Source organism: Puntigrus tetrazona, chromosome 4, assembly GCF_018831695.1.
Source record: "Puntigrus tetrazona isolate hp1 chromosome 4, ASM1883169v1, whole genome shotgun sequence".
NCBI classification, from domain to species: Eukaryota; Metazoa; Chordata; class Actinopteri; order Cypriniformes; family Cyprinidae; genus Puntigrus; species Puntigrus tetrazona.
In genome coordinates this window covers 1817376-1829794 of record NC_056702.1, presented here as the reverse complement: position 1 = coordinate 1829794, position 12419 = coordinate 1817376, and the positions used below count along the sequence as shown (strand labels likewise).

Genomic DNA, 12419 nt, shown 5'->3' with positions numbered 1-12419 from the left:
TGCAGATTGTGGAAAACAAGAAAGAAAGAAAGAAAGAAAAGAATGTATTTGTATTAATAATACTTTCGAAATTTATAATTCGTACACTTGGGATAAGTGCTTTGAGGAACAACAATAATATTAAGACGTTTTTAACAATAATGTTGATGTTGTTTTTGTTGTTATATTAAAAATACGAAGTACTACGCAGGCTGGATCACGTGATACGTCTACCGTTTCACGTGATGTGCTGGACGTGTTCGTCATCGTGACTCGCGCTCACCTGTATATCCTTGACTGACATTTCAAACGTTACTCCAACGATGGGTGAGGATTTGAATTTTTGTTTTAAAGCGATGTTAACACATTATTTGGACTGCCAAAATTAAATGGGGGCCAGTCAGTCATAACTCAAGGATATGTAAAAACTCCCGGAGGTGTCAGGCGGTGTAATGTTTTTTTTTTATTTTAGTGTGCATTTATTGATATACAAGTCCAATGTGCTGTTGCTATAGTTACCACGACTCGTTCTTAAGCAAAACAAGCGAAAAAAGTGAAAGCAAAACAAAAACAAATACAGACCAACTTGTAATGCTACTATACTCTTATGAAACAATAACTCATGTCCATATAGTAGCTAAATAAACTAGCGCTTATATACTGTGGATACATTGATGTTTATTTAAAGCGATGAAGGAAAAACCTGCTCTATTTTTTCATGTAACTAATAGTTTCATTAAAGCCCTCAGTTAATTTCTATTTCATTAGTTAATTAACGTGCTAACATAAGGCCTAACGCATATTAATGAACTTTAATATTTAGTTTTATGTTATATTTTACTTTGCTCTCTTTTGTCGTTCTTCCATCAGTGCTGCGTTCTCTGGATAAACCGGAAGTCTCATCGGGTAAGTTCTGATTGCATAACATGAGATAAGTATATTAGTCAATAGATAAGATTCATCAACAGATTTGAGTTCTATACTATACTGAATCTGTGCTTGATTATGTTATTCATTTACTACTTAATGCACGATTTTTAGATTAATATATACATAAAATTTGAGATTGTGTTGTGGTAGCACATTTGTTCACCTTTTTTTTTAATCATAATTGTGCTGAAAGTTGTTATGCCAGTCTGTGTGGAGTTACATACCAGTCTCAGTTAAATAAATCATATAAATATAATTTGAACTTGATTTAAAGCCCAGATTTGTCCACATAAAAAGCAAAAAGCGGTTGGTTAATATGTTATTTGTTTTGACAAAGGCCTAATGGATGGTATACACTGTATAAAACTTTTATCAGAACTGCTAGAAAAAATATACACAGTCTAACATGTTTGGCTTAAGTCTTATAAATAACATAATGAGCTAGATGACATTAAATTCTCACTCATGAAAATCATCATGGTAGTTTCCAATTATACTGACTTTTACACTCCAGTTACACTTCCAGTTTTACCCACAATAGTAAAAAAAAATACAGTATATTCAATCCTATTAAAAACCTTGAGAGCAGGAAGGTTAGTATTGTCCTTGGGTGAGTAAATAACAGAGATAATTACCAGTCTGATCCGGCTGAATTATCTTACTCATGACTGGCTCTATTCTGAGTCAACCGATTGGGCGGTAGGATGCACGTTTAAGTAGGTCTTTATGCTTTTAGAGAAGGGCTCATATGGTTCCCTGAGTCATGGTTGCAAGGAGAGACTTTGAAACAAGAACCTCCTCAGATACTTTGCTCAACAAAGAGGCTAACTTGGCAGGAAGTGTCGGGCCTGATGCTGTTTCTTAATGATTTTAGTTTCTTAATTGCACCATTTATCTCCAGAACTGTTCTGTTACTTTCTAAAGTGGACATGTCTGAATTCGAAGCTGCTGAAAAACCTTTTTCTTTGCACTATGTTGTCCACTTCAGAAGTGAAGAAAGAACTAAACTGATCATAAATACCCTGTCGAAGCGTAATAATGTTGCCCTCGCTGTCTCCAATTGCAGCTGTAAAACCTGCTACAGCAGACGTATCAATTGATAGCATAAAAAACTCCCAGCCTGTCGTGTTGTCAAACTCACTTTCACTCAAAAGTACAGTTTCTCGAAAGGTAATGTTGAACCTATCAGTGGATTAATTCAATGTTAGTGTCAAAATACTGATTTAACACAATGAATTTAGCACGGTTTAAACATGCATGCAGTAACACACTGCTCAATTTATTCGTTGAATACAGAGATCAGTTACAGTTTTGTCCTCATCATGCTTTTATTTCAGAGTTTTACTGAACTGTGAGAGAATATTGAGTTTTAAAGACATTGTTGGACACAGTACTTGTACTTCCATCTTCGATCCCTGAAAGAAGTAAAACAAGTGTGAGAAACAGAGGAAACAGTCTGGCATGTTTGACTTGAAATAAGTTTTAAATAGGGAGTAAGTAAAGAAAAGATACCCACTCTTGAAAACTGTAACAAGCGATACTCACCTCTTTATGGAGGACACTGATTCGCCTGAGGGACATTTAAAATTGAGAGGCTCGTCGTAGTTGTTATGCCAGCCTGTGTGGAGATAAAGACCAAACCAGGGTCAGCTTGGAGGATATTAACATTTACATTTCGTCATTTAGCAGATGCTTTTATCCAAGCGGACAATGGAAGCAATCAAAATCATCAAAAGAGCAATGATCTGCAAGTGCAGACACGTAACAAGGTTTTAAATAAGTATATTCAAGTATCAAATAGCTCAGATATAATGCTGCAGATCACAATCACTCAGAGATATACATAGAAATTTGAGGAAACATGTTCTGTATAAAACGCTAAGACATTTTTATTAAAATCACCCACCATGTCCAGTGGCCAGTAGTCCATTCAGTAGCAGAAAGAGAGCAGCTCTTCTCATGGTGTCTTGTGATGAACACGATTCTGGTGTTTATCTGTGAATATTTCCGATGGTGCTCATTCTGTATGCGTTCTTTTAAATACGTCACATGTTTGGAAATCACACATCTGAGTAAGCAGCAGCCAATCACGAGTCTGACTCCAGCAGAACCTTGAAACGATGTAGTTTTTGACTTTTTAATTGTTTTAGAAGATTGTTTTAGACACACATATTAAACTGGTTGGAAAGCAAATGAAGAAAAAGAGTGCTTTACAAATCAGTGAAATGTATGTTATATATCTGTGTTATATATTCATTTATTCATAATTTATCAAAGAGCCAGCAATGTTAGGCAGTTTCAGACTATGATTTACACCCCACCGTAAAATCAAAGATCTCTGAATCTCTTGTTTAGATTTTGCAACAGTAAAATTTTCTCTTTTTTTATTGTCCAGTGAATCTTGAATACAAGTGTGTTTCTTCTGATCTGTGCTTGTGTTGCACACGTTTGCATCTCTGTGTATTTAACTTTAAAGGTGGCAAACAGACTCTTGTGACACAGTTACTCGTGACACACACTCACTTGTTCACATCTAACCATCTTTAATGTTAACGGATGCTTTAAACCGGGAGGCACAGCAACAGTACATAAAGTACATTAATTGTGTATATACCTGACTGCTCTGTTTTAAATCTCTACCAATGAGTTGATTCAAAGTCAAAGTCAACTTTACTGTCATTAATTAAATCCATTTGATTAGAAGGAGAATGAAAATGTGTGTTCTTTGTTTGCTTCCAGTAACAGGCTGCCTTAACAAGCGTCTCAACTGCAGAGGGTTCGTGGAGCAAATATTTGCTAGAAAGTGGTGAAAATCTCTTAATCCATCTGATAATCGTAATGTGAACTGAGTGCTGCACTCCAAAAAATTTTATATATGGTGCAATCATGGGATTGACTCACTTAATATTGTATGGTATTTATTGTAAGATAAATAACAAAGAAAAAAAAGAATCAGTTTTTTAAGAATGTAATATTTCCCCAGACATGTCTGGTGGTGTAGTTTTCATTCAGTGTAGATATGTAAACATAACATATTGACATGTTTTGTCGACACACCACTGTGTAATTGCAACGAAAAGTGCACAATCTTTACTATTGTGGTGAGACATTTTATGTTTATGTCTGAAATTCATTGAAAATAATATGTCTTGTTATTAAGGAGTGCAAATGATAAAATAATTGCATTAGAAAAGTAATTTAGTCAGATCAAGAGTTTTTTTATAATTTTGCAGTTGCTTTTTTATTATAATTATTGGCTATGTGATTCTGCCATGTAACTGTTTAGTGGATGCTTTTGTCAGATTTTTAAGCAAACATTAGCTGTGATGTTGACTGTGTGCTTTTTTGGTTTAACTTCTCACATTTATTATTATGCTGATAATCTAGCGTATGATAAAAGTGCAGCTTATAAATTATATTTTATTGTAGTCTTGACACACACACACACCTGTTCAACTGCCAGTCATTTAATGCATATTGCATATTTGCATATTATTCGAATATTAGCCATTTATTAGTGCTAATTAAGCACATATTAGTGCCTTATTCTACATCCCTAATCCTACACAATACCTAAACTTACCTTGCTAATTCTTAATTAAGCAGCAAATTAAGGATTTATTATGTATTCTAAAGTGTCGCCAAAGATTTTATCAAATCAAATAATAATTGTGATGGCGAACTCCTTGTGCAGATATCAGATGTTTTCATTATGATTATTATGCTGAAAATATAAAAGAAAATGTAGTGAATAAAAATGTAGAGTAGTCTCAGAGGTTTGGATCCCAAAGATGTGTAGTGTGTTCAAGAAAAAGTAATCATATGCTTCAAAGAGAATTGTTTAATGAAGTGGAAATTGTTCATATTAGCATCTGGAACTCAATTTTATTGATTAAATTGCAATTGACTTTTTATTTTAAACTAAATATGGGTCATTGATGACGCTACATTTTCATCTTGTGTTTATTTCAGATTTTAGATTGTTTTGTTTTTTTTTATTGTTTGAGAGTCTCAGCATTGTACTTTACTACAATACTTGTACTTCCAGCGCCGGTCTCTGAAAAAATATTAAAAAAGATATCAAGATTATCATTGAAATATGCAGATATATCCAGTATCACATTTGCATCACCTATTTCACTGTCGACCAAAAGCCTTTCTCAGTATTCAAATGAACTAAATATTCAAGAGAGAAAAGAAAATATTGCATGATCTGCTTCACTTACTCATGTTTATTGTCATGGTAGCTTTCAGCACCCACCAGGTAGTTATGGTTCGGTACGGTCCAGTGGTAGAGCTCATCAAACCAGTTCACATAGGTAGTCCACTCACAGTTCGAAGTACAGTAGCTGTTGCTTCTACAACAGTGAAACTGCCAGCTGAAAAAAAAAAACATGAGTATAATTGACAGCAGCTCAAGTGAACTGACACGAAACATCAAAATCAGAGCTCACCGCCGGTCCTCGTGCTTGTTGCTGTGGTAGCTGCTCATTCCTGTCATGATGTGGTGCGGTGGACACTCGTAGTTGAACGTTTGGTCAAAATCATTGACGTAAGGTGACCAGAAACAGTCTGTACCAGAATCAAAGGTGTCTTTACAGCCGAACTCCCACATGCGGTCCTCATGATGATTATCGTGTTGGCTTGGTTTATTCATTAGGCAAGGAAACAGTAAGAGGCAATTGAATTACCAACTTGATGATACAATCATGTGCTCTGTTTCATTACTGTAGCATTCAGTTCGAGAATATACAGCCTGCTTAAATTCTTTTGAAATGGAACATTAACTTTTCTGGGGGTTTAAATTACCATGCATGTTTTTTGGCCAAAAACGTACATTTTAGTGTAACTGCATTCATTGATCCACATAGATCTGCTACGTTCTGCTTCAGTAACATTTCAGCAGTATCTATACCTTTACAGAAGCACAGTCTGCTTTTACTCACCTCTTTATGTAAGATATAGACTGTCCTGCAGGGCAGTTAAAATTCAGATCCTGGTCGTAGCCGTTTTCCCAGTGCAACTCTGTGGGATTTTACACTGAACACTTAACATCTTGACAAGCATTTCCGTTTGTAAAAACAAAGTTTTGATAAGTTTCCCACCTTGTCCATTGGCCAAGAGACCCATCAGAAGAAGAAATAAAGCAGCTGTCTTCATGGTGTTGTTGAGTCAAATTATAAGACCACTTGAGAGAAAGGTACGATTTTTTTATATAGACCTCAGTCCTTATGGTCACATAACGTAAGGTCAGTTTCAGTGTGTTGATTAACAAGTGGGATCTACTCATGTTTGAACAGGTGGGACTGATTTTTGCCTTCAAGGTTTGTTAGGAACAGAAATGCTATTATATCTTTTTTTTTTTAAACATTGAAGATATTTTGGCTAAGTAAGATTGCATTACTGTATATACATATATCTATATGTACGTACATATAGATATATATATTAGCACAAAAATAAAATGGTATATGCTTAACTGTTTACTTGTAATAATTTCTCAAAGATAATACAGATTAAACTGAAAAAACATAGTTAAGAAAGTAGTAGCACAGAAAGGACAGTGTTTATTAAAAAAAGGCATCAAATATATTTTTGCTGCCAACTAAACACTAGTTTGACTTTTTTGGTGTTGTTTGGCTGTCTTTATTAAGGAGTGTTTGATCTGTGTTATCTGTGGGAAAATAGTACATGTGCACATTTAGCCGTTAACAGTTAAGTATGATACCGTTTTATTTTTGTGCTGGGTGCTTGATGTTTAAAGGTAAACTCAGGAATCTTACTCAGAAAAACTATTGATGAAATATCTCGGTAACAATTTATGAAATTTTGTAAATTCTGAGTTACAATTGATCGCTGTATGTTTTTCAGTCTATCAAATCACGAGACACTCATTAAGATTTTAGAAATTTTTTTACGTTTTATTCATTAATTAAAAAAGAGGTGCAGTGTTAAATGTGCTAATATTCGTTTTAAACTATTGCATTAATAAATTAAGTAAGAACTGATCATTAAAGTAAATTTAAAAAGCCTACTGGCACACTGAAATCATTAAGACTAGCATTCAAATACAGTGGTTTTTGTGGCAGTCAAGAAAGAGATTCACATAATCTGGAACAACATTGTGACAAACTCTTGTCATATAGTTTACATTTATTCCATCTTCTTTTCACATGCATTTATGCATTTTATATATAGTGTGTATCTGTGTTCACTCAGAGGGATGTTTCTTTGGAGTCTCTGATCTCTGTAACGGCTGGCTGGAATGACAGGATCTCTGTAAAAGTGTGACCTGCGAAGTGACAGACAGAAATGACATTCGTTCAGAAAAGTATCGGGTTTTGCATTGTGACCTCTCTTCAATTTTTTCAGCTCATTCATTCTTAACTTTAACCCATAGGAAAAAAAAACCTAGCAATTCTTTTATTTTAGATTGCAACTATTAAGATGCTATCTCATACGTTTCCACTGGTCCAGAGGCATTTCTGTGTTGTCCATAGAGTGATCATAAGGCAGGGCCTCCGTCTCTTCCTCAGGTTCTCTGAACTCTGTGAAGAGCGGGAGCTCAAGCGCCTCTGCAGCACTCACGCGTTTGTCTGGATCCAGAACCAGCATCCGCTCCAGAGCATTCACCGCTGAAAAAAATGATGCCCATTAGACACAAAAAACTGACCCTAACAGTGTAAAAAAATGTCAAAACCTTCTGTTTACCTTCTGTGCTGGCTTTAAAGAAAATAGTGTTTAAGTCTTTCTTTGGTACTTTAGCTAGACCTCGGATGTAGTTTTTGGCCTGTTTGGGTAGATGCAGAAAGACACACTCTTTAGTTGTGCAGTTGCATGTCTGCATGTGTGTGTATGAAGTTCATTTCTCTTCTTTTTATCTGTAATGCACTCACGTCTTGGCTTTGTAGCTTCATGATGAAATCTGGTGCCGGTGTTCCTGTGATTTTCATGATCTCTCTCAGCTGGTCCAGATCTGTACGTCTACATTAAGGATTTATTGATAGAATAGAGGCAGTACAAGTACTTTGTACTTTTGTATTCATCTGTTTAATCTCTGCTATTAAATGTATAGTAAGTTAGTTCAGTTCACTGATTTTTACATATGCAGTGAGAGCTACATGTAAAAGCAAAAGTAAAGGAACAGGCTAATATTTTTCCATGAAATTAAATCAGTCAGCTGATCACTGGAACATGTAAAAGCAGAAATCATCTTTCGGTTACACTGTAAAAAAGATACGGTCATTTCCTTTAAAAAGTGGCCTTCCCAGCAACATCTCCGCCATGATGCAGCCCACTGACCAGATATCAACTAAAACAGAAAACAGTTCATCACATCAATAGTTGAACCAGCTGTTTATAAGTTCTTAACTTGGAATGTAAAGTTCACAATAGATGCTTAGTAACTACTAGATATTCTGTAACTTTCAAGTTTGGTTGCACTATTTGTTTTAAAGCAGAATGTAGTTATGTATTGTTGCATAATATAACATTTAGCAACCTTTAAATTTGTTAAGCAGATTGTGTTGAAATGTTGTGAATTAAATTTTTTTCATTATTTTAACTTCTTTTGTCTCTCATGACTAATGGTAAAAATACATTTCTCTTGAAATATAGGACTACTTAATTGGAATTGTACAATAATGTAACAGGTATGCTATAAGGATCAATAAATACCGATACAAAAGAAAAACAAACATTTATGGAAAAATATAAATAAACATGGCATTATTTTATTATAAGGACTAATTCTCAATATTAAGTAATTGATAATTATCATGCATATTATTACCATATTGGTTGTGCTATTGTAGCTACAGGTGCAATTGTATTGTGCAGCGCCTGAAAATAGTTCCCAGCTTTTTCAGTCACTGCATAATAATTTTTGAGCTAGATCATTGGTCTCAATTCCTGGAGGCCACAGCCCTGCACAGTTTAGCTCCGACCCTAATCAAACACACCTCATTCAGTCAATCAAGCTCTTTAGGATCACTAGATACTTCCAAGCAGGTGTAATTTAGGGCTGGTTTGGGAGCTAAACTCTACCAAGCTGTGGCCCTCTAGGAAGTGAGTTTGATACCACAAAGCTAGATGCTACTGGTCAAATCAGATGCAATGATCTATGCTAAGCTGTGGCTAAAAGTGCTCTGGCAGACTCTGGGATCAGCTGAATGAGTTAAAACATTGTAAGACTAAACTGTTTAACTCTAGGTGAGTTGGAAAATGAGCCTATTTTTTAAGTGGCATGTTTCTTTAAGTTGTAAATTAAGCCCTGCTGAGCTCACTGTGCTCAGTATTGATGGACAGCGACATCTAGTGTTTAGACGAGGTAACAGCTGTATTTATTGGTGCATGTCTTTATTGGTGGTTCTCACCTGTTTGAGAGTAGTGCATCCAGTTGAGGATAACCTCCGGTGCTCTGTACCAGCGCGTCACAACATAACCTGTCATCTCTGAATCTGCCTGACGTGCGAGGCCAAAGTCCAAGATCTGCACACAAAGATATTTGAAACGCCAGCTTTTCAGGAAATTTGATGTATAGACATTCATTAGAATTGTGCTACAGACCAAGTTGTTTAAATACCTTCAACTCACAGTCCTGGTTCACTGCCAGATTTCCTGGTTTGAGATCCTGAACAATGACAACCAAGTAGACATTTACAATAAACACAACTAATGCATACACATCTAGGTAGCAAAAATGCTCCTACTTATTATATACAGCCAGTTTTTTTAAGAAACAAAAATGCACGCCTCCGTAAATTTCTAAGTCGTTATATGAGGATGAATGAATGTCAGGGTTGAATGAAGTGGTCACCCAACCCCCTCTGTGCATCTATTTAAACTCTCCGGGGTCACTTACCCTGTGAATGATCCCGGCTGAATGAATGTACTGTGGAAACAGAGCAAGAGAGAGATTTATAGATACCACAAAGTTAAAAAGGACAGAGCGCTTCACAGATGAGATTGTGTGTGTATCTGTGCCTAACCTTCAGACCCCTCAGTATCTGATAGACCAGAAACTGCACCCTGTCCTCCGATAGTCTCTCCATCTTCATCAGCTTTCCCAAATCAGTGCCCATAAACGGCATCGCCAGGTAACTGAGAGAAGAAGACATTAGCTGCTGTTTGATTGTTGGTCTGCGATGACAGAACTTAAAACAACTAATAATGATCTGAATTACATTATAGTAGTTTAGCTGTACTTTAAGTGGCTGAAATCTCCTAAAATAGTGCATTAGGACCGATAAAATCAACTCACAAATCCTGAAATCTGTCCAATAAGATTTCCGAGGTAAAGACATCCAGCAGTCCAATAACCTGAATAGTGAGAATTAGATATGAGGGTCCACAGACAACATTAACAATGGCAAACTTCATAAAGAGAGGAAAAAACGGCAACCATATGAGATTATTAATTAATGACAGAGTTCTTTAATAATGTACATGGTAAATGTAGATGGTGGTAACATACATTCTCGTGTTTCATGTGCTTGAGGAGTCGTAGCTCTCTGTAAGCGCGCTTGGCGAACAGTCTGGACTGGAACGGCCGGTGGAGCTTCTTGATGGCCACACGCACTCCTGTTTTACGGTCAATGGCTGAACTGTGGATATGTTGAGAAGAGTAAAAGCAGGGTTTAACAATTGTGCCTATCGGCCACTGCGAGGTTGAAGTCCACTCTTTGTGGGCATGTTGATTGCATTATTTACCTCTAAATGTCTGGACCTGAAATATGGTCACGAAAGAGCGTAATGTGCAACAGGTTTATTACTTAAAGTAAAACTTGAGCAACTCTGGTTGTTGGTAGAATCTATTAAAGCGAAAAGCCTGCTGAAGACCAACACAATGTCTTTAATTCGGCAAATTCTGCTTGTTAAACGCAGACAATGGGATCGGTGGGGGGGCTTTGTTATGTGACCTCTTGTCTTGCAAAGAGAGAAAAGTTTACAGAGGTTTCACAGTTTCGCCCAGATAAGCCAGGAGGCATTTAGCTGAAGAACAATTAAGCAAACAGATGGAAGTGTATGATGCAATTTAAAAATGAGGCCAGTCTTAACAGCGTTCATTGCACAGCACTCTTGAGAAATATTCTCATGAAGTTACAGACCCGGGAGACTATTGCTTTGTTTGAACGTGTAAAGTAATATTAACAAACGCGGGGAGTGGGTTTGGAGCACCAAGCAAAACTGAAGGGGCTTATATGTATAAGAATGCATTTAAGTACATATACAGTAGAGTTCAACAGCATTTTTCAGAGCCACAAGTGCTAAATAGACTCTAGCGAATATACATTGCGCTCGTCGGCGGTAACCATAGCAACAGAACGAAGCTCAAACGAAAGTTCTGCTATTTCTTACAAAGTAGTGATAAATCTAGCTGGTTCTATCACAGAAATAGTGTTTTAAAAAGCCGCATTGCGTATGAAGACGCTTTGTATAAAACTACGGAACCGAAGATTCATCTCGATCCCCTGAAAGCAACTGAATAATTCGCACGCGCCGGACAATTATTAACTTTTAAATACTAAAAATATACTTACCAGACCGTCCCGTACGCTCCGGTTCCTATCTGAATGAGATCTCTGTATCTCTCCGGTACGTCCCAAACGGTTCTGTTTATTTCCTGGCGATAAAATCCTGCCCTGGTTCGGAGTGACATCCTCAGAGAGCGTTGAAAGTAATGTCTTTCAAAAGTGGAACTATCTTTTTTACGTTCTCATTGTTTATCGGGTATTTTGAAGAAACTCTCAGAGAAGAAGCGCAAACGGAGCGCAACTTGGAGAGCACCGGTAGATTTGGGGGCGGTTCAAAGTTTCCACAATTACGCACGGGATACTCGATGAAATAAACATAAAAATAAACAATGTTATCTTGTTTGTAGCCTAAATGAGGTGTAATTGACTCCTCCTAGCTTTAAAATGCTTAACACCGTGACAGGTTTCAGGAAAAGAGTGTTTTTTTTTTATTAAAAGAGATGGTGAGGGGGTCGTGGATACATGCTCAGGGGACTGGCTTACTCACAAAGGGGAAAAGACCTCTCCCGTCCCAGTGAAACAGCTCAAGGCAGTTTCTATCTTATGCAATAGACCAGGAGGAGGGTGCAGATACATATGGGCAAAGTGCTTAGGCCACATAACAGGACAAGTCAGAGAAGTGGTAGTGTATTTTTTTTACACTGTACTAAAAGCAGGACAGTTGTTGATGATGTTCATTAAAATACAGTGTAAATGTGAGAAACCACAGCCATTTTCCCCATTCAACTCAGTTTCATGACATCACAGTAGTCATTGAGGATCTTCCAAAATATACATTGAGAAATAACACACCAACCACCTTAACCACTTCCTGGAATACAGTTTCCTGTTTTTAAAACACACATTCATTTTCTAAAGACCTGCTGGGTTCCCCAAATACATTTAAACTATTGTGTAATTCATTTCACTATAGACAGAAGAAACATTGGTAACACTTTATTTTACGGTTACACCTATTAGTTACTTATTAGCATG

The 12419-nt window shown here is 36.5% G+C and overlaps 2 protein-coding genes and 1 long non-coding RNA gene across 3 annotated transcripts; 1 reads left to right on the top strand and 2 right to left on the bottom strand.

Moving 5' to 3' along the window:
* Positions 1–206: 206 nt before the first annotated feature.
* On the top strand, positions 207–4609 carry LOC122342506. Its single transcript, XR_006250585.1, has 3 exons — positions 207–306; positions 850–885; positions 3649–4609. It is a non-coding gene; the product is annotated as an uncharacterized LOC122342506 (long non-coding RNA).
* Positions 4610–4732: 123 nt separating this feature from the next.
* On the bottom strand, positions 4733–6160 carry LOC122342504 (hemagglutinin/amebocyte aggregation factor-like). Its single transcript, XM_043236337.1, has 5 exons — positions 6015–6160; positions 5856–5934; positions 5364–5552; positions 5136–5288; positions 4733–4966 (listed from the first exon to the last, which is right to left on the bottom strand). Exons 1-5 carry the CDS (start codon positions 6067–6069, stop codon positions 4921–4923), a joined length of 522 nt encoding a protein of 173 aa, XP_043092272.1. The 5' UTR covers positions 6070–6160; the 3' UTR covers positions 4733–4920.
* Positions 6161–7044: 884 nt separating this feature from the next.
* On the bottom strand, positions 7045–11772 carry mapk12b (mitogen-activated protein kinase 12b). The gene is made up of 12 exons (XM_043236242.1): positions 11451–11772; positions 10385–10514; positions 10172–10230; positions 9900–10011; positions 9773–9802; positions 9494–9541; positions 9285–9399; positions 8150–8221; positions 7806–7885; positions 7621–7699; positions 7371–7544; positions 7045–7201 (listed from the first exon to the last, which is right to left on the bottom strand). Exons 1-12 carry the CDS (start codon positions 11567–11569, stop codon positions 7125–7127), a joined length of 1095 nt encoding a protein of 364 aa, XP_043092177.1. The 5' UTR covers positions 11570–11772; the 3' UTR covers positions 7045–7124.
* Between the last annotated feature and the right edge of the window lie 647 nt (positions 11773–12419).

What these genes read in the sequence shown, in the direction of transcription:
- LOC122342504 (XM_043236337.1), bottom strand. Translation starts at nt 6,069, where the DNA reads ATGAAGACAGCTGCTTTATTTCTTCTTCTGATGGGTCTCTTGGCCAAT. An exon ending in AACAAGCACGAGGACCGGCG is followed by an intron (nt 5,289 to 5,363) that starts GTGAGCTCTGAT and finishes TTTTTTTTTCAG; the next exon opens with CTGGCAGTTTCACTGTTGTA. An exon ending in TACCATGACAATAAACATGA is followed by an intron (nt 4,967 to 5,135) that starts GTAAGTGAAGCA and finishes ATATTTTTTCAG; the next exon opens with AGACCGGCGCTGGAAGTACA.
- mapk12b (XM_043236242.1), bottom strand. Translation starts at nt 11,569, where the DNA reads ATGTCACTCCGAACCAGGGCAGGATTTTATCGCCAGGAAATAAACAGA. An exon ending in AGATACTGAGGGGTCTGAAG is followed by an intron (nt 9,803 to 9,899) that starts GTTAGGCACAGA and finishes CTGTTTCCACAG; the next exon opens with TACATTCATTCAGCCGGGAT. An exon ending in ACCAGGACTGTGAGTTGAAG is followed by an intron (nt 9,400 to 9,493) that starts GTATTTAAACAA and finishes CTTTGTGTGCAG; the next exon opens with ATCTTGGACTTTGGCCTCGC.